General features: G+C 44.9%; 1 protein-coding gene across 3 annotated transcripts; it reads left to right on the plus strand.

Moving 5' to 3' along the window:
• Positions 1 to 299: 299 nt before the first annotated feature.
• On the plus strand, positions 300 to 23,840 carry Msrb2 (methionine sulfoxide reductase B2). 3 transcript variants are annotated; one of them, NM_029619.2, is made up of 5 exons: positions 500 to 643; positions 7,026 to 7,126; positions 12,105 to 12,181; positions 22,072 to 22,219; positions 23,115 to 23,834. In NM_029619.2, the coding sequence occupies exons 1-5, from the start codon at positions 547 to 549 to the stop codon at positions 23,217 to 23,219; spliced, it is 528 nt and encodes a 175-aa protein (NP_083895.1). In that variant the 5' UTR covers positions 500 to 546; the 3' UTR covers positions 23,220 to 23,834. The 3 variants fall into 3 exon arrangements, with proteins under 3 accessions (XP_017174809.1, NP_083895.1, XP_006497626.1); XM_006497563.2 differs by lacking the exon at positions 500 to 643 and adding an exon at positions 659 to 1,173 and having other exon boundaries at positions 23,115 to 23,840; XM_017319320.2 differs by lacking the exons at positions 12,105 to 12,181; positions 22,072 to 22,219; positions 23,115 to 23,834 and adding an exon at positions 8,583 to 9,678 and having other exon boundaries at positions 300 to 643.
• The last annotated feature ends 1,170 nt before the right edge of the window (positions 23,841 to 25,010 follow it).

The raw sequence follows: 25,010 nt of genomic DNA on the forward strand, positions 1-25,010 counted from the left end.
TGGCTATTCCTCTTCCAGGTATCCAAAAAAAAGGCATGTACAGGAACGCTCCTGGCAGCTTTGTTTTTGATGTGCAAAAATTAGAACAGCCTAAACTAATGAGTAACAGTTTAGTATAATGGAATATTATTCAGAACAACAACAACAACAAAAAAAAGATTTGTGCATAATGTAACGCAAAAAACCAAGCAGCAATGTCCAGATAATTATGTTGAGTAAGGGAAGCCAGAAATAACCAACTGCAATTAGTATGACTTCTGGAAAACCTAAACAAACTGAAACACAGCAAGTTTTAGACTAGTCATGATTCCAATCGGAGTAAGGTACTGCGGGAGGAGGAGGCAGTGGAGTCCCGGGATATTCCACACACTCCGCGAAGATCAAGGTCAAGAGGAGCAAGAGGATAAGTTAAGTGGTGGGGGTAGGGTGGAGCACCAGAAGAAAAGGAGAGCCTGGAGGAGGGGAAGAGACCTGGGCAGAGGGGAGGGATCCGGCGGAGGGTGGGGGTTGGGTAGGCTTGGGAGGAAACCCGTTGGTGGCAGCGTCATGGCGCGACTGCTGCGAGCGCTGCGGGGTCTGCCTTTGCTGCAGGCGCCTGGACGGCTGGCTCGGGGTTGCGCGGGATCGGGAAGCAAGGACACAGGTAGGTCCTCAATCGCTGCCGTCTCTCGTGGCTTTCGGTTTCACAGTCCTGGCTGACCCTGGGCGGCCTCCTGTGAGGTCCTGAGAGACTGGTCCCAGCGGCCCGCTGCCTGAGTTGCGGAGCAGAGCAACGCGTTTGGTAAACTTGGTGTGCTGGGGGAGCACTGATGCCGGAGAGGATCGAATCTTCTCCTATGCTTGCATACAGTTCGTTTATATGTTACATTTTGGTGTACAAAGTCGTGTTAGGAGCCATGGTGTTGTCAGGGACCCAGTGGCGGTCAACAGCCGTACCTTGTGCGCCCTCTCCTGGGCGGGAGTTAATCCTTGCCCTCCCCCCCCCCCCCCCCACTTCCTTCGGGAGGACTGCTAGTTGCCTCCTGTCCTGTGAGACTGGCCCACTGCACCATCACGGGTGCTGCTGCAACACTATCTTGGTTTTGTGTGACTCTAGGTTTTGAGATGTGTGGGTGAATTATTCTCGTGTTCCAACAGGTTGTTAGTGGCTAAGAGACAGGATGGGGTGGAATGGTAAGTGCTTTTTGCCCTCATTTGTGAATCCGGACACTTTTGCATCTTCCCTGGGAGGAGTAGGAGTCTTTGAGGAGTCCCAGGTGTAATTCTCTGTAATTTCGTGGCCCTGTGGTTTAGCACTGGGCAGCTGCTCTCCTGACCTCCTTTCCAACCCAGTTTTATATCTTATGCTGCTTAGGAAAAGTCTTGGAAAGATCAGGAATTCAAGGCCCATACCTAAACATGATAAAAGCAATCTACAGCAAACCAGTAGTCAACATCAAAGTAAATGGTGAGAAACTGGAAGCATTCCCACTAAAATCAGGGACTAGACAAGGCTGCCCACTTTCTCCCTACCTATTCAACATTGTACTTGAAGTCCTAGCCACAGCAATTAGACAACAAAAGGAGATAAGGGGGATACAAATTGGAAAGGAAGAAGTCAAAATATCACTTTTTTGCAGATGATATGATAGTATATATAAGTGACCCTAAAAATTCCACCAGAGAACTCCTAAACCTGATAAACAGCTTCAATGAAGTAGCTGGATATAAAATTAACTCAAACAAGTCAATGGCCTTTCTCTACACAAAGGATAAACAGGCTGAGAAAGAAATTAGGGAAACAACACCCTTCACAATAGTCACAAATCATATAAAATACCTTGGCGTGACTCTAACTAAGGAAGTGAAAGATCTGTATAAAAAGAACTTCAAGTCTCTGAAGAAAGAAATTAAAGAAGATCTCAGAAGATGGAAAGATCTCCCATGCTCATGGATCGGCAGGGTCAATATAGTAAAAATGGCTATCTTGCCAAAAGCAATCTACAGATTCAATGCAATCCCCATCAAAATTCCAACTCAATTCTTCAACGAATTAGAAAGGGCAATCTGCAAATTCATCTGGAATAACAAAAAACCTATGGTAGCAAAAACTCTTCACATGGCAGCTTATAACTCACTCTAGTTCCAGGGGATCCATGGCACCAGGCATGCACATGGTGCACAGGTATATACGTGATGCAGGTAAAATACCCATACAAGTAAAGTAAGTCTTACAAGGAGAATAAGAACAGAAGCAGGGGATGGTTCTGTGGTTAAGATCTCGATTGTCAGTGGGCATGAGTTCGGATCCTAGCTCCCCCACAGAACTTTACTGGCATGTGTGAGCATGAGCATCCATAACAAATGCTAAGCAGTGGGCATAAACGGCATGTGTTTCTCACCATGTGAGAGGCTGATAGATCAAATATCAAGCAGATAGCTTTGGTTCCAATGGAGACCCACCATCTGGGTCCCCTGTCCTGTGTGTGTTCACATGGGCTTTCTGCAGTGCAAGTGCAGTGGAGACAGAAGCTCACAGTTCCTCTCCACTGTCTCTCCTGACCCTGCCTCTGGTATGAAGATAAAGCCTAGAAGCTGGCATACACAGGGCGATCACACTCTACTGAATTACACCTTCTGCTTTTCCAATATCTTTACTAAGACGCTAATTGAGGGAGCTGACGTGGCTGTTCAGCAGTTAAGTGCAAGTTTTGCTTTTGCAGAGGACCTGAGTTCAGGTGTAGACACGCGCATCAGGGGGCTCACATCCATTTGAAACTCCAGTTGCAGGGGAGCTACTGCCCTCTTCTGGCCTTCCCTGGCAACCACACACATGACATACATTCCCAAAGACGTGTGCACAGCAACATAAATAATAAATGAATAAAAATAAATACATTTAAAATTAACATAATAAGATCCTTGCTTCTCATGACCTAATCTACTTTGAAGATAAGGACACGCATAATGTAAAGTAACTGGGAGGAGAATGATAAGTCATGTTGGTGTTTAACAAAAAAGAGAGAGAGAGAAACAGCACTTGCTGATGTCTGCCTGTAATCCCTGGGTCTCAAGGCCAACTTGGGCTCTATAGTGAGTTCCGGGCCCACTGTGACTGTATAGGGAGGCTTCCCAAAACAAAACACAAAGGCAGAATCAGCTCTGTTAATTTAAGATAAAGCAGACATCAGAGTAGAGCTGTCAGGGATAAAAAGAGAATTGTAGTACTTCACAGTGATAAAGAAATCCGTTCTTCAAGAAGATATGACCGTCTTTAATGTGTATGAACTTAACAGCATAGTGTCAAATTGTGACCTGAGAGCAAATGCTGGGAGATTTAACATCCTCTGTTAGAAGTGGAGATATCAGCAGGCAGGCAGACAGACAGCGATGGCAAGAGCTGAATTCAACAGCATCACCAACCCACCAGGTATAATTGGCATCTATGAATGGTTCCATCCAGGGAGACGGGGAGTTAGAACGGAAAAGAAAAGGCGGAAGGAGATTGCCAATGTCAGGGCAGGACAAACAGGGACATGTTTTTTGGGAACTCCAAGGTTGTGGCTCAGAGTTACTGGAACATCACAGAATGTACTACTTCCAAGTGGCGCCTGTGACCAAGGCACAGATGGCTTCAGAAGTCATGTTTGGGAACCATTCTGAGGGTATCATGTCACACTGAACTGTTTGGAGCCGTGACAGAGTCAAATCAGAAGTGGCCCAATAAGAGAAAGGCTCGTGAGGAAGCTGCAATCCTCTGTGCTGGAGGTGGCCGGAAGACGATGGCAACTTGATCTTAGGCGGTAATGGAAATGAATTGAGATTTGCAGGCTGCAGAGGATGCCGAACCACAGAACTTGGTTAGGGACAAAAAGGAAAGGTTCTGGTTTGTGTGGCTGCTGAGCACACAAGTCCAGATGTGGGTTGAGATGGGGGGGGGGGGGAATGTGTGTAGTTCAGATGGACATGAGTACAGACTTCCAGATTGTGATTATAAATGGAGGTGGACAGCCCATCTGTCTATAATGGAGGAAAACCAAGGTTTGGGGGTCTGTATTAGGGGCTGGGATTTGGAGATATTAAAGTGATCAAATCTCCCAAGGCTGCAGTATGAAGACAAAAGGAAGCCTAGGACAGACATACCTTCCCCTCCCTGAGGCCTGTTTAATAAGCATTTGAGCCTGTCTTTGTTTATTGGTAGGTTGAAGAGCTGAACAATTATAAACTCCTTTCACTGTTGAACAATAAAACATTTATTATCTGTATTAGGCTTTTGTTCTGGTTGGGTTTTACTTGTTTGTTTGCTATTATTGTTGTTAACTAGACACAAGCTGGAGTTATTTGAGAAGAGGAGTCTTAATTGAAAAACTACCACTATCCAGTAGGCAAATCCGGCAGAGCATTTTGTTGATTGACAATTGCTGTGGGAGGACCCAGCCCCACTCTAGGCCTTGGCTTCCCTGGGTAAGGTGGTCCTGGCTGAAAGAAAGCACACTGAGGGTGCAAGTCTTGAGGAGCAAGCCTGTAAGCAGCCGTTCTCCATCATGTCTGCTACAGTACTGCCTCCAGATTTTGTACCTCCTGAGTTCCTGTCCTGGCTTCCCTCAGTGATGGAGTCTGAGCTCAGTGAGAGCTATGAGATGGAATTAACCTCTTTACTCCCAAGCTGTTGGCCATGCTGTTTTATTACTGCAATAGAAGCCCTAAGTAAGACAGCTTTCTGCCCACCTTAACTAAATAGAACCTTCTCCTAGATGCTTTGGGTACATGTGTCTATATAAAAATAAGGCAGGCCAGATGGGAGAAGCACATGCCTTTGATCCCAGCACTCTGGAGGCAGAGGCAGGAGGATTTCTGTGAGTTCAAGGCCAGCCTGGTCTACAGAGCAAGTTCCAGGACAGCCAGGGTTACATAAAGAAACCCTGTCTCCAAAAAGAAAAAGAAAGGAAAAAAAGTAATAATAATACAGAAGTCATGAGGAACAGAAGGAAGGGGAACAAAATATGTTTTTGTTTGTTTGTTTCAAGAAATTGTGAAGCACAGTAATATTTCAGCCAGGACTGTGAGGAGGTCAAGGCTGACCAGGCCACATTAGTGATGAGGCAGGCTGAACTTTTCAAGACCTTATCTCGAACCAAACAGACAAGCAAACAAATAACAGATTAGGTTAGACCACAGAGTCACTTTCAGGCTATATACAATACAATCTCTGTGCGAGAGAATATTTAGTAGAGAGCGTTTAATAGCTCCTTCCTCAAAGACCATCTCTGTCCAATCCTCTCCTTACTCCCGGCTGGCCCTGATGGAAACTACTTTTCAGAACTAGCATGTAGCCCATCTGCAGCACTCCTGGTTACATACCTAAGGGATTCTAAGTCCTACCTCAGGGATACCTGCACATTCAAGTTTATTGCTGCACTACTCACAACAGCTAGAAGTGGGACCTGGCGAGATATACTGTCAGTGAATGGATAAGGAGACCAGGCGAGATATACTGTCAGTGAATGGATAAGGAGACCATAGCACTGTTGTGGAGTTCAAGACCACCAGAAAAAGACTTAATTCAGATAATAATTAACCGACTTTATTAAAACAGATAGCAGGGCCACAGTCTCTAACCCACATCAGAGACACACAGTAGGGGAAGGAAACCTTTGGCTTTTAAACCACAAGAATTCCTTGAATATCTACAAAAGCAAGGTAGAGAAGCTGATGAGCTGCTCTGCTCTGCTAAGATTAGACTGTCATGGTGACCTCTAAGTAGTTCTTGAACACCTGCACAAGCAAGTACCAAAAGCCAAAGCCAGGAGTCAGTCATGTCACAACAAGCAGACAGTCACTGTGCACAGTTTTGAGGGGTAGGGGGTCAAGGAATTGGGGTTGTCAGGAATTTATCTTTTTAGGAACTTGAATCAGAGACAAATGGCTGTTAGGTACCAAAATGAATGCCCATCACAAAATGGAATTTGTTAGCCGTCACAGTTCACACACACACACACAGGATGGATTTTATTCAACACTAAGAACATGAAATCATGGTATTTGCAGGAAATCAACAGGACGTGGAGTCATTATTATGACCAGAAAGACAAATACCTCATATTTTCTCTCGTGTGCAGAGCCTCTATTTTAAATTATATTTTTAATATATTTATATGTGGGGATCAGGATACAGTCCATAAACATAGAAGAAAGACATGGAGCTGGGGGGAGGTCTTAGAGGAAAGGTGTGTGTGTGTGTGGTGGGGGATAACAGAATATGCACACCAGCAAAAGGAGGGGAGCAGAGGGAGGGCAGAGGAATGGGAGAGGAGAAAGAGAGAAGAGCAGTAAAAGAAATATGGGTATAGAAATACCATCATGGAACCAGTTACTCTGCATGCTGGTTCTTAAGGTAACTTTTTAAATTGCAAAAAAAGAAACTGAAGGCCAAAAATCTTTTCTGAAGTCATGTAACTGATCAGCAGGTCCCAGACACAAAAGGGGTCAAAGCTATGGCTGATGTGCCCTGCTGCGGAAGGGCTAGTACACGCTCTATGACAACAGTTAAACCAGGAAGAACTTTACAGTTTTTAAAGCAGAAATTCAGGGGATGGGGGGGGGCGGAATCTATTTTCAGGTGGGCAGTGATGGTATACACCTTTAATCCCAGTACTAAGGAGGCCCAGGCAGGAGAATATGTGAGTTTGAGACCAGCCTGGTTTACAGGGGGAGTTGAGAAACTCTGTCTCCAAAACAACAACAATCCATTTTCACTGTGCAGTGAAAGTTTGTTTGGTAGTATTTCCTATTGGAGCCACTTCTTGGAGGTTTGTCCCGCACGAAGACCAGAGAGAGCACACTGGCTCTCTACTTATTACTGATTTCTTGCTAATGAAACGGGTGCGGCGCATTGCCAACGAGCCTCCCGCTCCCCGTGAAGAGTGAAGTCATGGGAGAGAGAAGGGTCTGGGATTACTTCTCCAGGTGATAGGGCAAAGCAAAATTTGGGAATTCTTTTTTTTTTTTTTTTTTTAATAAAAAACATTTCCTACTTAACAACGCAGGGTCTCTTACAAAGTCCAAGCGCTCTCTAAGCGAAGCAGACTGGCAGAAGAAACTGACCCCGGAACAGTTCTATGTCACCAGAGAGAAAGGAACTGAAGCGGTAAGCAGTGTTCCCAGCTTAGTGTTCTCAGAAGATGCTGCTGAGAAGGGGAGGTAGAGTACAGATGCCTACGACGCTCACACGTGCACTGTGAGTGTCTGGCGGGCCACCAGCAGTCTCTGTACTGGGCCATTGGTTTCCATCCACCTGTAGAAACCAGAGTCCTGCTCCATCCTTCAGAGAGCCACACATGCTCTCCAAGCTCCACTATCTATCCGAGCCACTATCCACTCCCATCCCTGCTGACAAGGCCAATACTTTCAATCCACCTCTATCCACTCCTCTCATCTCCCCACTTTCTCTCTCCCTTCCCAAAAGGAGCCTTAGGAGAACACAGTGGACCAGGCTACTTCCCAGATCAGGATCACTCAGAAGTTTACCATTGCTCCTCAAATGCATAGCATTTAAACATTAACCCGGTCCTCTCTGCAGTGGGCCCTACCTGCACTCCATCCTCAGATGCAGCCCTGTCTCTTCTGGCTTCCTACCCAACGGCCACACTGTCCTCTCACAAGCCATGGCTCTGGTTTCTTCCCTGTAGGCCCCTGTATCTCGGGTTCCTTTCCCTCATCCATTTGCTCTAATAATTAATTCAGACCACTCTTTTTACTTGTAAGATTTACTATTATGTATGTATGTATGTATGTATGTATGTATGTATAATGTATATATAACATGTATATACATATGTGTATATATGTATATACGTGTGTGTGTGTGTGTGTGTGTCACATGTATATGTGCCCTCAGAGTCCTGGAATCCCTTGGAGATGGAGTTACAGACTATTGTAAACTACCACTAATGTGGGTTCTGGGAACCAAACTTGAGTCCTCTGAAAGAGCAAGCAAATACTTTTAACAGTTGCAGTGTGTTTCCAGCCCCGCCAGACCATACTTCTAACTCAACCCAAATCACTTTCCCCAGGAACCCTTCTCTCAACCCTAGCTTAGGTTGCACCTTCCTGTGTTTTCCCCCACACCAATGCCCACTCCCTGCAACTAGAGTTCTGTTTGCTGGGACTTCCTGTAGTGCCTGACTATGGTAGATGTTCAGCGTAGAAGTCTTGCTGGAAGTTTGCATGCCAGAAGTGGAAACAGTGTGCCGGACAGCCTGAACTTTTGATCGTTCCCTTAGGCGATGGCACTGCTGGATTCCAGGCATAAACACAGCCACTGCAGTGTTACTACTGGGCTGTTCCTGTGAGGTGCTTTCTCTTTTGAACTAGATCCCTGGACAGGTCCCAGTGTAATGGTCCTTCCATCTTGTGTGACCAATGTATTTGCCTGTTGGTACCCATGCAAAGTGCTCCACGGTCACAGGCTTAGTTTCTATGATGCCACAACCATAAGACAGGCTGGCAGGTCCCTGCAGAGTCTTGTGAAAGTTTTTTGAAGTTATGGTTTTCTCCATCTTCTTGTGGGCAGGGGAATGATACTTTCTCATTGTTGTCAACAGCACACGGGGACCACAGAGAAAGCTCTGAGCAGTTGGATGTGTTTAATGTCATGATGTTCTAAGACGAGCCTAATTCTCAACTAACTAGCCAGGCCGGATTTGGTGTGTACAGGAGATGGTATGCCAGATGTTTAGGAGAATAAATCTGAGGGACTTCCGAAGCAGATGGCTGTGCCGTATCCTTTGTGCTTGGCCCTTTTACAAGATGAGCACCATCCATTATTTTAACTGATGTTGTAAATCCCTTCTAGTTGCTCCATTTCCATGTTTAACTCTTTAGAACTGTGCAGAAGTGTAAGCATCAGCCTGCTTCATTAGTCTAAGGGAAAGACACTTCCAAAGCCTCCTGATTGGTGACTCTTAATTAAAATTCAGTTACATTTGTTTTTTCTGTTGTTCTAAATCAGGAAGTAGTGCTATGTTGTCTGTACATATAGCCAGTGAAAGAATTTTCACCCTGACTGAGTAATAGCCAAGAGTCAGGTGTCAACAGAAGGGGACTCTCGCAGCTCCCTCTCCGAATCTGGTCTCCCTGCTTTGAGTTCCAGGAGGAGGGCCAGATTTCTTGCCCTGTGGCTTCTCATTGAGGCTACAGAAGACACCAAGAGCCCAGAAAGCAGGATAGAGACATCAGTCAGGACCCAGCATCCTCTGTGTGAGACAGCCCACGTGTGCCTTCCTGGCAGCCACAGCCTCACCACGGTCTGGTGATCTTCTCTTCCCCTTTCCCACAAGCCTCACTCAGTCCAGTGGCTCCTCACCTCCCTTTGTTGACTTCCATCTGTCCCAACCCTTCCTCTAGAAATGGTCTTGTGTGAGATTACTTGCCATCCTCTTCCAAGCATGTCCTCTGCCTCCAGTGTGTGAGAACCAACAGGATCAAAGAAGTGGGAACTGCTGCTGGTCCAGACAGACCTGAAATCTCAGGGTGACCTTGAAATCTCAGGGTGACCTTGAAGTTCATTCTGCCTCTGACCCCTGGTCCCCTCTCCCCTGTGCAGGCAATCATTTCACTTGTGCCTTCTGAGTCATCTTCCGATCCCTTCAATCTCTTCCTTCCTTCTTCTCTTCTTCCTTCCTCCTTTCTTTCCTCCCTTCCTCCTCCCATGTCCCTCTCTCCTCCCTCCCACCTCTCACCCTTCTCCATCCCTCCTCCCTCTTTTCTTTTGTACTTTCCAGCTGGAGCAGCAGCAGCAGCTGGGCCTGAATCAATGATTGACTTCCCCACGACCTCCCCTTCTCTTTTGCCAATGATATCTCTTTGCCCTTCCAGTCATCTTTTAATTTTATCGTGTATGGTTTTGCTTCTCCTTCCTCCTCCTCCTCTCTTCCCTCTTTCTCCCCCCTCTCCCCCACCAAGCCCCACCCTCGGGCCCCCTCCTAGGGCTGGGAGTAAGCACAACCACTGTGATTGAACATGAGCACAGTCCCTGCAGAGCAGGAGCTGGCCTCTCCTGCCTTCCCATTGTCATTATTATTAGAATGTCCTCCCTGTCTGAAACACATTGTTTCTCCCTCAGCTGGGTTCTTACCCATTCTTCCAAACTCAGTAGTGATTGGTATTTTCCTACAATCATCATTTATCAGCTCTGCATATTAATAATGAAAGGTTTGAAGAATAAGGACACCTCCCTCCTCCCACACTGACTGCTCACAAAGTCTTCATGGCCGCTGCTTCCAAGGGAGGGTCCTGTGTTCATCTTTCACGTCTGTCATCATGACTATGACTGTCTTCTCAGTGTCTTGTCACCAGGGCAGAACAACAACTTTGGCTTTAATTTGAGGAAGGTAACTAACTTTTGAGTATTTTCCCTTCTGCAATATTAGTACGCGCAGCTCAGCTCTGATTATATACTAGATTATCAGTAAACACCAGAACAGACTGGTGAAAAATGGAAGCTGAGTCTGTTCCTAATGAAAGGGCTTTGCTACATCAGCGAGTGGATGAGGAGACATTGGGTGTCAGGCCGGCGGCGGCAGGTAATTGTCATGGCATAAGTTAGGTAATTGTCCTGTTCATTTGGATTATGTATTTTCTCTCCTGTTATAGCGACTCCCCGACTCTTAGGATAATGAAGTTGTATTTGGCATTTTGTAGGCTCTCTGGTTTCTGTGGACAGGGGCTTTCTAATCAGCCTCCAAGACAGGGATGTCCACACTGTTCATGAGGCACTGTGAAAGAGTGGCTCACTAGACATAGGCAGACATTTGTGGATAAATGTGCTATCAATTTATTTATTTATTTATTTATTTATTTATTTATTTGCTTGCTTGCTTGCTTTTTAGACAGAGTCTGGATATGTAGTTCAAGCTGGTTTTGAACTCATGATCCTCCTGCCTCAGCCGTACCCAGTGCTATGATTGCAGCCATGTGCTACCAGGTCAGACTTTTAAGTTTTGAAGAGAAAAGGCATCCAAGTGGGATGCCTTCAAGTCTCCATCTGGGAGACGTAGCAAGTGGATTTAAACATTGTCCCCAGGAAGCTTTTAAATGCAGTTATCACTGTGAGGAGTTTTGAGTGGTTAAATTGGAGAGACAGGAAAGTCTACTCCCTGGCAGATTGTGTGTGTGTGTGTGTGTGTGTGTGTGTGTGTGTGTGCATGGACTTATGTGCACCATGTGTGCAGGTACCTGAGGAGACCAGAAGGGGGTGTCAGAGATGGCCTGTACTCACTTCTCCTCCTACTCCTCTCAGCAGTTGAAAACCCACAGTCCTTAAGCTCCTCTGTGTGTAGTGATGTCATCTACATGATGACCTAGCACTGGGGCCCTGGGCTCATCATTCCAAGCTGATTGACTCTACACAGTGTTGACATGGCATGATGTGTTAAAGGCACAACCCCAAAGTTATTGAACGATGCTTTTGATGTGTTTGTGCTTTCTCTCCCCTTCCCTTTCTCTCCCTTACCCTCTTCCCCACCCCCACCCCATGAGGGATCAATCTCAGGGCCTATGCATGCAAGGGAAGTACTCTACCACTGAGCTGTACTCCAGCCCTTTACATCCCATCTTTAATTAGAGAGTTCAAAGTATCTTTGACAAGTGTTTAGACTCCTGTTGTTTTAGCTCTTTTGAAATGAGAGAGTGAAGTCTTCCAGGACAGCAGAGGATGGGACCTGGTGCTCATGCTTTCTTGTGGACTTTGATGTTTTTGGATGAAAGGTGGTCCATAAACACAGCGCATTATTAATGTCACAATTTGAATATTTGGCATGATAAAGGCCAGGCTATCAAGAAGCTTGCAGGCTGCTTCCTTAGCTGACTGCAGTTTTTTCCTGTTGATACTTGCACTTGGTCAAATTAATATAATTCCTCGATTGGGTCTTCATTGTTTGTTTTTGGTTGATTACTTATTTATTTGTCATGGTGGGGATTGAACCTACAGCCTTACGCATGCTAAAACGCTAGGCAAACACTAGCACTGAGCCAACCACACCCTCTGCCTCACAGTTGGGGTTAGACTTGCTCTATCAACCCTCTCACCCCCTGTGTGATGATGTTTCTTCCTTGTTTACTTCCAGCCTTTCAGTGGAATGTATTTGAACAACAAGGAGACAGGGATGTACCATTGTGTGTGCTGTGATAGCCCACTCTTCAGGTAAGATGAAGAATACAAAGAGATCTTAGATAAATAACTACTATTGAAGTTTCTTATTCTCAGTGCTGACGATTGAACCCAAGGACCTCCTGTCTGCTACCACTAACTCCCCCAGCCCTCAGGGGACCATTAATTGCCTTTGTCCTCTGTTATTACTGCTGGAGGGAGAGCTGTTCATGGAGGATATTTATCTATCTTGCTTTTTCTCTGACATTGAATGCAGCTGACAAGATTTCTCAGCTTATGTTTTTGCTTTATGTATCTCTAGGAGAGAGCAAACGATTTCTGATGGGGACTTCATGATAAAGCCATTAGAATTTTTTAGAGGAAAAAGTATTTAAAAAAAATCAAAACCCTAATAGTATTTACTTGGCCATATGATTAAAACTATCCCTCTCCCAGGGAAAATGGGTTTATAATTTAATTTAGCAAAGCAGACTTTTATGAGGCTTGATGCCCACAGTGCTTGACAGAAGCGAATACCGTGCCCTCGTCTATGTAGCTAAAAGTAAATTTAATTGTCCCTTGATTTCAAAGCCTCTTTTAAGTCAATCAGCATCTAAAATCTTTCAACAAAGGCTTTTTTTGTTTAGATATGCAGGAAATAGTCTTTAAAAAGTAGATTCGAGAAAGAAGAAAGGAAAACATCTTTTGAAGTCTTGTTTTTCAGAACTTCAAAGATGTTTTCCTTTCTTTTGCATCAACCTTAAATTGGTTTAGAATAAAATATAAATCAAGCCAGCTCTGCGAATCTTCCATTAGGCAGAGCCTCCGCTGTCCTTTGGGCTTTCAGCAGCCTGGCTTTTTGGCCAGCTGGCTGCTAATGTGGGCTGCGTTAGGAAACCAGACCTTCCTTAGAGGACAGGTGTGAGTAAGCTCAATTTCCCTTCATGCTCAGGAGGCCAGGCTGTGGCCCAGGTACATCCAAGATGGTAAGAAACTAGCTGGAAGAGCCCACTGCCAGCCACCAACCCAGGAGTGCCAAGGAAAACCAGAATGAAGTCAGTTCTTACACAGCAATGGTAGAAGAACACACGATTTCCCCTGCCTCATCATAGCGGTGGATGCAAACTTCTGTAATCTCAAGAGCGTGGTGTATGTGCTTGTACATGCATATGTGTGTGCATTTGTGAGTCTCTGTGAGTACAGGAGCCCAAAAAAACCAGAAATGCCCCTGAAGCTGAAGTTACAGGCTATTGTGAGCTGTCTGACATGGTTGCTGCCAACCAAACCTGTGCCCTCTACAAGAGCATCATGTGCTCTTAACCACCAAGCCATCTCTGTATCTCTGAAATCAGGAGATGTGAAGCCTTTTGTCCACCAGCAAGAAGTCAGTTCTCCAGCAGATGGAGGCTGGGGGCATCCTCCATTTTAGTTCAGTACTGACCTTGTCTACTTGGTGACAGAGGCAGATCCCACAGGTGGACAGCTCAGTCCCCATGTCCTATGCTCTACTTCTGATGCAAGCACACTCTCCTGGTTGTGACCCGTGCTTCTGACCAATTAGCTCTTAAACTGGGCTTCCTACACTCTCCTGTGTCCCCTGTTGCTCTTTGAGTAATACACGGAGCTCAGGGAAGCACATTTGCTGGTTTTCTGGAAGGTATCACTATTATTGAAAGATATAGTTGAAGAGAAAAATAGAACAGGTTCAAGGGAAGAATATAGGGTTCCATGCCGTCTCTGGGAAAATTCTAGAAACTCCAGCAGTTCAGTTTCTCAGAAACTCACTAGCTCTGCCCTTTTGGGTCTTATGGAGGCTTCATTCCAAAATCATGAGCTTTCAGCTCCCTTCCCTGAATGTTGGGGCTGGGGCTGGGGCTGGGGCTGGGGCTGGGGCTGGGGCTGGGGCTGGAAGTCCCAACATTCTAATTACACTTTGGTTACAAGGTCCCTTCCTGCATCTAACCAGAGGGCTGCCACCCATCAGTTAAGATATACTACAAATAGATACTGTCCTTTCTAAGATTATAAGAATTTTAGGAGTTGTATGTGACAGAAAATAGCAGAAAGAACCAAACATGCGGTTCACAGAATCGCAGCAGTAAAATGTGAGACTTGGGTTTTAGAACAATTAGCTATTTCTTCACCATCATTTCTGTCACAATGTTAGGAAGACAAGCTTACTTTTGACAGAAGGATGTTGTAATTGTGTAAGACTGCATTCTTACTATGTGGCCCCTGGGCAGGTGTCTTGTTTCTCAAAGTGGAAGATGAGAAGTTGTCCTTGTAAGAAAGCACTCCTAATCTAATCTAATCTAATCTAATCTAATCTAATCTAATCTAATCTAATCTCCAAGGTTCTGTTGACTCAGGATTAGTGTCCTGCTTTCTGTGCATTTCCAGAAGAGGTCTTTCTACTGCCCAGTGGCTCCTCTCCCCTCACCATACAGGCTTACTACTCATAGCATCAAAACTTAGGGGGCCAGAGAGAGCAGTGTGAAGGGGTCTGGATAGCACGGGACTTGCTGTGGTGAAGGACACACTCTTCCTCTACAGATCTCCATAGAAGCTCCAGGTAATAGGCATCCGGAGTACAGTCAGTGTGGCTGAGAAGCTGGACCTGTTATGATTACAGTTTTGGCAAATTGAAGCTCAAGGGGCCACGTGTAGCCAGTGGCTTCTGCATTAACACATGTTAGTTCAAATTAGGAAAGTTATGTGACCAAACCTGAGTCATAGTGAAAGAGCCCAGATCCACAGGCAATCCGAGCAACATCCTGAAAGCGGGTAGTTCACCAAACTGGTAGTTAGTTCAGGAGCCTCCATTATTGCTTCTCTGCTCTTTTAGTTTTCAATATAAGGTTCTCTCTCTCTCTCTCTCTCTCTCTCTCTCTCTCTCTCTCTCTCTCTCTCCTGCCTTTTTAAGAACTTTCGAGTTTTTGCTCCATTTTCTTGCTGATGAAGAAAATAAAAATGTCTCTACCTTCTTGTCTCTACCTACTATAATATGAATATATCCATTTAGATTCCTGTTACTATAATAAGCACAGGAACTAGTTAATTGATAAATAAGTTATTTGACTTACAGCTTTGAAGGTCTCATTTTTTATCGTGGTAAAGCAAAGCCCCAACCGCATGGCGAGGAGCAAAGGAGAGGAAGGGGAAAGAGGCAGACTCCACGGTCTCCGTCAGGCCCACTGACTTATGACTGTGCACTAGGCTCCATGTTTTAATAGTTCCTCTCTTGCCAGTAACACCGAGCCTTTAACACACAGGCTTTAGGGGGCAGTTAACACCAAGTCAAACAAACCACAATAATCATTTCCTTTCTAGAACACACTCTCCTTAAAGAACATTCATTTATAAGAGTGTAGTAAAGGCTGTCTAGGTGTCTGTATGTGTTCCATTGTTGGGTAACTTTGGGTAAGTTTCTTAACACCTCTCTGGCTTGATTTCCTCATTTACCTGTAAAATGAGAATACGATGCACCCAGTTTATAGGGCTGATGGGAGGATTAATTGAGTTATGACTTAATAAATATTAATACGACAGAACGAGGTGTAAAACCTACTAAATACTTAGGACATACTAACAGTGGTATATTTTTAGAGATAACCCCTTACCATTTAAGAGGATAGTGTTAGGAGTATATTCTTGTTTTCTCACCCATATTACCTCTTCATTTCTAGACCTGAGCTGCTTTTGTAGGAAGCAGGGGTGCACAAATGCCATCCCTGCAAACATTTGCATAGCGTCAGGATGAAGTGTTAGAGAAAGCTACCTGTGGACTGGTGGTCATGTTGTTCATGCGCTGGGAGGTGCTCACCCCTACTGTGTGCTGACTTAAGTTCCTTAGGCCTGGATTTCTCCATGAAGCCTCCTTGAGAACATGGACTGCATTTGGCTTTGTTTTCTCTTATAAGTTACTGTGTCAGCACAGAGTTTAGCACGTGGGTGCTTCCTATTGGCCCAAACATTTTATTCAGAGAAGGAGATAAAGCTGATAGGCTGTTTGAGTCCCTTAGCCAATTTTATCTACATACTTCCTGGGATGAATCTGGTTAGTTTTTTTACTGTTGATTTGACATAACCAAGAGCCACCTGGGAAGGAGTTTTAATCACCAGGATCAGATTGACCTGTGGGCATAGTTGTGGAAACTGTCTTGGCTGATGATTGATGTGGGAGGGCCCAGCCCTCTGTTGTCTGTGGGCAGCAGCAGCCTTGGGCAGGTGGTCCTGGGTCGGGTAAGAATAGAGTGTGAGCACAGACAGAACAAGCCATGATCGTTAGTTATCCTTACTCCATAGCGCTGGTTCCAACTTCCTTCAGTGATGGATTGTGACGTGGGAGCTGTAAGATGAAATGAACCTTTTTACTCCCTCTGGTGCTTTTGGTCAGAGACTTTTATCACAGCAACAGAAAAGCCAGATAGAGCGCTATCTCTGAGGAGGACATGTTGAGGCCTTCACGTGCAGAAGCTGTGTCCTGAGGTAGAGGTAGGGTCACTACAGAAAGAATTTGTTAACAGTTGGGTCACAAGGAAATTGAATGTTCCTTTAATCCAATACAACTGGTGTTCTAATAGGAGGAAGGCAAACAAGGCCAAAGAGGAGACCGCCACATGAAACAGACACAAAGGCTGGAGCAATGTCGAGGTTTGCCAGCCATTTCCAGAAGCTAGGCAGAGGAACAGAGCACTTCCTAGGGTCTTCTAGGGGACATGGCGCTGCTGAGATCTTGATTTTGGACTTCAGCCTTCAGAACCATAGAAGCATCCCACCACTTTGTTTTAATGTGTTAGCACCACCCTAGAAAGCTAATGTGATGTGCTCAAAACGTGCTTCTTGACTCGTTAATCCAGAGCATCTTCCCTGCCCTGAGCAGCTCTAGACATGAAGTGAATATCCATGCAGACATCCGTGCAGCCCCGTGGATATGTATAGAATTTAGGATTTTTAGAACTCATCTTTTCTAGAAAAGATTTTCTAATTTTATATTTTAAAATTACTTGTTTATGTATTTGTGTGAGCACGTGAGTACAGAGACCAGAAGAGTGTGTCAAACACCCTGGAGTTCCAGCAGGTTATGAGTGTCTCAGTGAAGGTGCTCTGAGAGACAAGTATGTGTATTAAATCTTGCCCTATGCCCCAGGTTCAGTCCAGCAGAAGCTGTCACCTGCGATGAGGAGCTAAATGTGTCTGTGTGGGAGATGTGGAAACTGACGTTTAGAGTCTGTAAGAAAGTTGCTCAACCTCCTTATGTCAATTTTCTTCCTGTTGCTGAGACAGAACACCAGATATTTTGGGCCAGGCCTCAGGAGGCTGAGAAGTCCGAGGAGATGGTGCCACAACCTCTTGTGTTGGAATGAGGGCTTGGTGCTATTCAAAACAGTGAGAAGGCCAAAGGGTGAGCAAGCACAGTGGAAATAAAACACAAGACCAAAGAGCTTATTTAACAACCAGCTCACTTGTTAGGTAACTCAGCCCTGTGAGAAAGAACTTGAGTATTTCTGCTTAGGACCCGGTCACCTCTCAGCACTGCCTTGTGGCAGTGAACTTTCAACCTGAACTGAAACTACGTTCAGACCCCAAGAGTCACCCTTCTAGTAAGTGCCAGCGCTGAGCGCCAGTGGCAACAGGAAGCAGAAATGCATCTGCACTAAGGCACTGCCTGCCAGACAAGGTTTGCTGTGCGCCCCTCACTTCCGCAGGCCTCTCGGGCTGTCCGTAGTGATATCATTTCCTGGGAGGTACTGAGGCGCAGCAAGGTTAGATGATTTACCCAGGCTCTCACTGCTACCAGCCTTACACTAAGTCACACTTTACTCTCCAGGTCTCTGTACGCCACGCAGACATTGCTTTTTTTTTTTATTTTTTTGTTTTTGTTTTTCTTAAGGCATTTTTTATTAGATATTTTCTTCATTTACATTTCAAATGCTATCCCCAAAGCCCCCTATACCCTCCTCCGCCCTGCTCCCCAACCCACCCACTCCCGCTTCCTGGCCCTGGCATTCCCCTGTACTGGGGCATATGATCTTCGAAAGACCAAGGGCCTCTCCTCCCAATGATGGCTGACTAGGCCATCCTCTAATATATATGCAACTAGAGACACAAGCTCTGGGGGGTACTGGTTAGTTCATATTGTTGTTCCTCCTATAGGGTTGCCGACCCCTTTAGCTTTACCTTAGTGTCTTCACTGTCTGGTGCCAGCGTTCCAAATCCCAGCCCTAGGCAGACACTATCAGACTCCAGGTTCCTCCACAAGCTCCCTTTACAGAGCCTGGTCCCCAGCCATGTCTGAGAGAACTCCCCTTGCCCCCTCATGGTTCTTCTTTGGTGCAGTGAGTGGTACCTGCCTCTTCGCGGAGTGCTCCCCCAGTAGGCTGAGAACTTGAGTGAGGGTTACCAAGTCAACACCACTTTCCAGCTTGCCTGTGCTTTCCTACAAATCCAGACCTAGGATTTTGTTAACCTGAGACTCTGGTGGCACTGGTCTGCCTCCTGCAGTTTCTACTTTTCTTTTTCCCTCCCTCAAGCTGTTTCTGGAAGGGTTTATTAAATTGTGTCGATGCTGGGGTGATGGGGCATATCTACAATCCCAGTGACTGGTATGCTGAGGCAGGAGGATTGAGTTGCCAGACTGGGCCTTACATAAAGAAAAACTATTTCAAGATTATGTATTTTATGGTCATAAGTCTTCTTAAAATAGTAGCATTTGGGAACCCGATATTAGTTTTTTTTTTCTATATTGTGCCCTGATGCCCTGCATGTTCCAAGAAACAAGGTAATGTTCTTTAAAACCTCGTGCATCCTTGTTCGGAAATGAATGCTTCTACAGTTCCATTTAGAATTATCAGTGATTACCCACTGCTTCTGCTGTGGGGGTTGTGGGATTTCCAGAAGTGAGGGAGAAATAAACATGGGAGAACCCCCCCCCCCAAAAAAAAGAACAAAGCTCAGAGTGTATGATGCAGTGTGTCTTCAGTTTGGAAGGAGTGAGCCGTGTAACCTGCTATTCAACTAAATATGTATCTAGTTTGCTTCCATATGTACACCGTTGGTCTTAGATAATGTATCTTAGGCTTTCTATTACTCAGTAAAATCTCCAAGTTTCTGCCAATTCCATCAGTAAAGGTTTATTGTTTCCCATAAAGCCCTTAATGACTTTTTATTAGCTTTAGATTCATTTGTTGGTTTGGAAAAAAAAAAAGCTTTATTGTGTTCATAATTCTCTATCAAAATTCCTTTAATGGTTAGTAGTGCATATAATGCTGGGGGTGGGTGGGAAGAAGATAAGAGGTGCTTAGAATACTGAAGTAGTCAGGTGAATTGGCCTCCCACCCCACCCCCAATGCTAGGGATCTCTGCCTCGTGCATACCAGGCAGGCATCCCAGTGATAAGCTGCAACAGTAATCTCAGGTGAAACCAATTCAAACCTTCAGCTGCCTCAAGCTGGACTCAAGGTTGTTGAAATTCCACTTACGCCTTTTATTGGCAATGTTAACAAAAGATAAAATGACTGACAGCATCTACCCTGATCAGGCATTATTCTAAACATTCGGAGTACCAAAACACCCCAGGGATTCTGCCTAGCAAGCTTGTGAGGCCATCGTGCCTCTGTTGCCGCCCCATCTGCCACGAGCTGCTGGCATCAGAGGATCAAAGAACACCATAAGGGTACAGATGTAATGGGGTCTAGCTTCTATTGAGACCAAGCTATCACTGCAGAGATTTCTCAAAAGGAAGCCCTGACGCTTCCTGGAATATTTCTAGGGGAACAAGGAAGTGCTAAAGCTTGAAGCCCAGACCTTCTGCTTGCTAAGTAGATAGAGCCCCTACCTCCCTACTCCAACCCCCTCTTCCTTCTACAGTCTAGGTAGAACAGTCTGGAGACAGAGTGAATGGAGACATAGATCAGGGTTTGTGTCAATATTTTTGAAACAGACAATTAAAATATTTGGGCTTTGCAACCCCATAGGAGGAACAACAATATCAACCAACCAGAACCCCCAGAGCTCCCAGGGACTAAACCACCAGCCAAAGAGTACACATGGAGGGACCCATGGCTCCAGCTGCATATGTAGCAGAGGATGGCCTAGTCAGACATCAGTGGGAGGAGAAGCCCTTGGTCCTGTGAAGTCTTGATGCCCCAGCATAGGGGAATGCTAGGGCAGTTAGGTAGGAGTGGGTGGGTGGGGGGAGCATCCTCACAGAAGCGGGGGGTGGGGGTGGGATGGGGGTTTGTGGAGGGGAAACCAGGAAGGGGGATAACATTTGAAATGTAAATAAATAAAATAACCAATAAAAAGTTAAAAAAAAGAAAACTATGAAATAATGCAATTCTTATAAAACCTGGTTCAATTAAGAAAATATAACAGTCACAAAATGTCTGTTAACATAAAAATAATTTATTACTTTTGTTTTGTTTGTTTGTTTGTTTGTTTGTTTTTGAGACAAGGTTTCTCTGTGTAGCCTTGGCTATCCTGGGAATTACTTTGAAGGCCAGGGTAGCCTGGAACTCAAAGAGATACTCCTCTTTCTGCCTCCTGAGTGTTGGGATTAATGGTGTGTACAACCACTACTCACCAAGAATTTACTACTTTTTAAAACCCATAAAAGTCAAGCGTGGTGATATGAGTTTATAGTCCTAGCGCTTGAACAAGCCGGGCAGCAAGATTATGAGCTCAAGGCCATCTTGGGTTACACAATGAAACTGACTCAAAAAAAAAGTACTATAATAGTTACATATTCTAAAGTTCCAAGTCATATTTCTAATCTTGCTAAATATTAGTATTTAAAACCCATACTAAAGCATTTGGGGACCCTTAATAGTTTGGGGGCACAGAAGAGTCCTGTGTGTTCAGCTGAGTTTACCACTCATGTCTTGTCGGCTTAGTTTAAGGCAGAATTTAATTTCAAATCATTTCTTTCTTAGGTAGAGAGAATCATCTCTATGCTGTTTGAAAGTTTCTTTATTTTTCCATTGTTGTTTACAGACACTTTCCTATGTGAGTTCTAAGATTATTAAGTCTTTCTTTTGGGATGATGCTGGAAATCAAACCCAGGACCTTGCATGTGCCAGGCTCTGCCACTAAGCTGCAACCTGCTCCTGAGGGTGAGGCATTCTGAGAGCAGATCTCCAGTAGTCCTCTTGCCTCCTCTCCTCAGCTACTTGGCCCACTCCAGCCATTAGCATCCTTTGTCCCTGGGAGACCATCCTAAGCATCAGGCTTTTTCCAGTAATTAATCAGAGTGCTAAGCTAATTGACTAATGACAGTAACCCATAATGAGTGCTCGTGAGCACCTGCCTCACCTCACCTGGCTTCATGGAGGCTTCCTGACTCCTCAAAGGATCTCTGCAAGACAGGTGCTGTGTCCCCAGGAGACTGAGCGGTTTCTCTACCTTCGCATCTCTAAGTGGCTTGTGGGGTTCTCATTCTCCAGGACAGCCTGAGTTCCCATAATAGAAATCTCCACTGCTACCAACTGCTGCTTCACCAGATCTTATGCGGATGCGCCTCTGCCATGTAGACCACACTCCAAAAGCTGTTGTTTTTCCTTTTCCATCTCTTCCTTTTCTGCCTTTAGCGTTTGAGGATTTGATCTGTGGTCCTCATATGCAAATGAGTTCACATAGCCTTAGTCTTTCTAGTTCTTTTAGGTCAGACCCAGAGAAAGAAGCCATTAGCATTTAAAGAACAATACTTCATTTCACTATGGCCAGATAATGTCTTGAACACAAAGGGACAGAAGGAATTATTCCCTGGAACTGACTATTCATGAAGCCCAGCTTGGAATCTGGCAGAAGGAGTGGGGGCTGAGTCTTGCTCAGAACAAAGGGATGGGACCTAAGAAACTGCTATTCTGCCAACACCCATGTGTAATGGCTGTGGGTCTGCACTGTCTTCCAATTCTAACGCTGTGGGTCTGTACTGACTCCTGCAGTTCTGAGAAGAAGTACTGTTCTGGCACCGGCTGGCCTTCATTTTCTGAGGCTTACGGCTCAAAAGGCTCAGATGAAAGTCACACAGGGATCCTGAGACGACTGGACACTTCCTTAGGATGTCCTCGCATGGAGGTGGTCTGCAAGCAGGTGATGTGTTTTTCTTTTCTTCATTTTCTCTGAAAGGAAAGGAGCTGTTTTTCTCTTGGTGCCTCTCTTGTTCTTCCATGATATACCTTGCCATTAAAATTCACTCTACTTAGTGATCCCTCTCTCCCATCCCGTTCCTGCTTGACCATATGACACCAAAAGGCAGAGACATTAGCATCTTACTTCTTCTGGGAACCTAGGGAGGGGAGCTCAGATCCAGACAAAACTTGGTTTTGTATTTTATTGTTGTTGTAGTTATTGTTGTCATTATTATTATTACTATTATCATTATCATTATTATTATACACGAGTGTGCACACATGCACAGGCACCACTGTACACATAGGGAGGTTTTCTCCTCTACCATGGCTTCTGGGGATTAACTCAGATGGTCAGCACTGTGGGGATTAACTCAGATGGTCAGAACTGTGGCTCAACTGCTTTTTATCTGTTTCACCAATCTTCCCAGCTCAAGGAAACTCATTTTTATGTCATTGGCACTCACATTTCCTGGCGTGTTGTATAAACTGGCAGAGGTTGGCAAATGGAAAGGGCCAAGTTTTGTCTGAAGGAAAGAAAAGTGGTTGTTGGGTGCTCCCCCAGTTTATATGAATCCTTCCCCTCCTTGTGTTCATTCATCTTCATGATGGCTCCTTATTATTGTCACCATTTGACAGATTAGCAAGTCAAGGCCTCGGTGTAATCATTTGCCCACATGCTCCCTGGAGAAGTAGGACTGCTCACTACCACAGCTCTCTGTATATCCGGTTGTCCATTTTTGAACCAAATTCTAATGCAAATGGTCATGCTTCCCAGATGCTAGGCTCTGGGGTGTGGTGGGCCATGTGGGGCTGTTTTCCTGGAGAGTGACAAAGATGTTGTCTCTCCCTTGCAGTGTGAAGCTCACCTTGGCCATGTGTTTCCTGATGGACCCAAGCCCACTGGCCAAAGGTTTTGCATCAACAGTGTGGCCCTGAAGTTCAAACCCAGCAAGCCCTGACTGTTTGCAGGAGGCCTGTGTTTTGCCCTTCCTTGTGGAGCCTTGGTTCTGTAACTCGGATGGATGCCTTGCTTTATGTACTGAAGGCTTAGGTGAAGGTTGTTACTGGCCACAGGGGAATCACAGCTTCTTAGTCACCTGAAAGCAACTCAACCTGACTTCCGCTTGGGCCATGGGATTTCAATTGGCTGCCAAGGCTTCGGGTGAGACCACAGGGTGGGACCTAGGCAGGATTTCCACAGGTTCGTGGACTGACGAGGGTCCCTAAAGCCTCTGAAGGGAACCTGAGTTGCCCATCTCCATTCATTTCTTCATGGATGTACACAGATGAGGGCTCAGGGGGAAGAGAAAAGAGATGGGCTGGAACAGATGAGAGATGAGAGATCCCAGTGTTGAAGAGGAGGACAAAGTAGCCGAGCATGGGACACACATACCCATGATGATATAATGGATGAAACTTGTGGCTTCTTATCCAAAACTCCACTGACTCAGCCTTACAACACACAGCTGGGATCCATGTGAATTGAGTGAATTTTAGCGACTACGACAATGCTCTCCTTCTTTTCTTTGTTACAGCACTAAACTTCAAATATTAAAATAAAATATTGAGATCAATATTTACTTTTTTTGTCTCAGTCTGTTAATTTGCTCTTTAGGAACATGACTGTAAATCAAAATGACCAAAAAATTAATAAATAAAAATTAAAAAAAAAATCCACAGTTGGACACACTGGATCAGATGTTTTACAAATTGGGAATCTTGAATTATTTGTTAGTAAAAAGTATTTAAATAGTTCTTTTTGTGTTGTTGAAAACTTAGTTACCCCATTTTCTTCTTGCAGCTCTATTATACATTATTTGACATTTCATGTATTATCTAACCTAATGCGAATTATGGCTTCTTTTGGCTTCTAAAAAATGCTAATTTAGGCTGGAAAGATGGCTCAGCGGTTAAGAGTACTGCATGTTCTTCCAGAAGTCCTGAATTCAATTCCCAGCAACCACATGGTGGCTCACAACCATCTGTAATGGGATCTGATGCCCTCTTCTGGTGTGTCTGAAGACAGCTACAGTGTATTCATATTCATTTAAAAAGAATGATAACTTAGATCACGGATTCTAAAAGAATACTAACCCAGAACACTAATGCCATCATTTTTGTGTTATCATTGCCTTAATTATATATACATGTTGTGAAAGACTAACCTCAGAGCCAAATAACTACCATCTTGGAGCATTCAGTTGTGGCCACTTGGATCATCCCGGAGGAGTGGGGCGGGTCAGGAGCATCCCTCCTTCCTGCTGCTGTACATCCAAACTGCACATGGCCATGGCCCAGGAGAGGGCTTAGAGTTTGTAGGCCACAGAAGGGGAGACAGTGCTCCATCCACAGTGCTAGGTGAGCCTTGATTCCTGCTGGGTAGTACCTTTCTGGTGAAACTTTTGTGGGGGCAATACACACACCCCTGTTTGTAACCTCTCACTTGTACTCTGTAAGGAAGCCCAATACGCTCACTGCTTCCCCAGAACAAATTTCGGTGGAATTATGCCTCAGTGTGTCAAAATGTTGTTTCTGTGTCCCTCTGGAAAGGAATTTTAGTAACAATAAATTTTTTAAAATTACAGTTATTTAGTATTCAGTAAGGGTGTGGACACTCACATGCATTGGTGCACGTGGAGATCTGAAGACAACTTGATGTCGTTGGTTCTTTCCATCTATCATGTGGTTCTGGGGATCAAAATTGGGTCATCAGGCCTTGGCAGCACGTGGATTTCCCCACCGAGCCATCT

The sequence above is a fragment of the Mus musculus genome, chromosome 2 (genome assembly GCF_000001635.26).
Source record: "Mus musculus strain C57BL/6J chromosome 2, GRCm38.p6 C57BL/6J".
Lineage (NCBI taxonomy): Eukaryota > Metazoa > Chordata > Mammalia > Rodentia > Muridae > Mus > Mus musculus.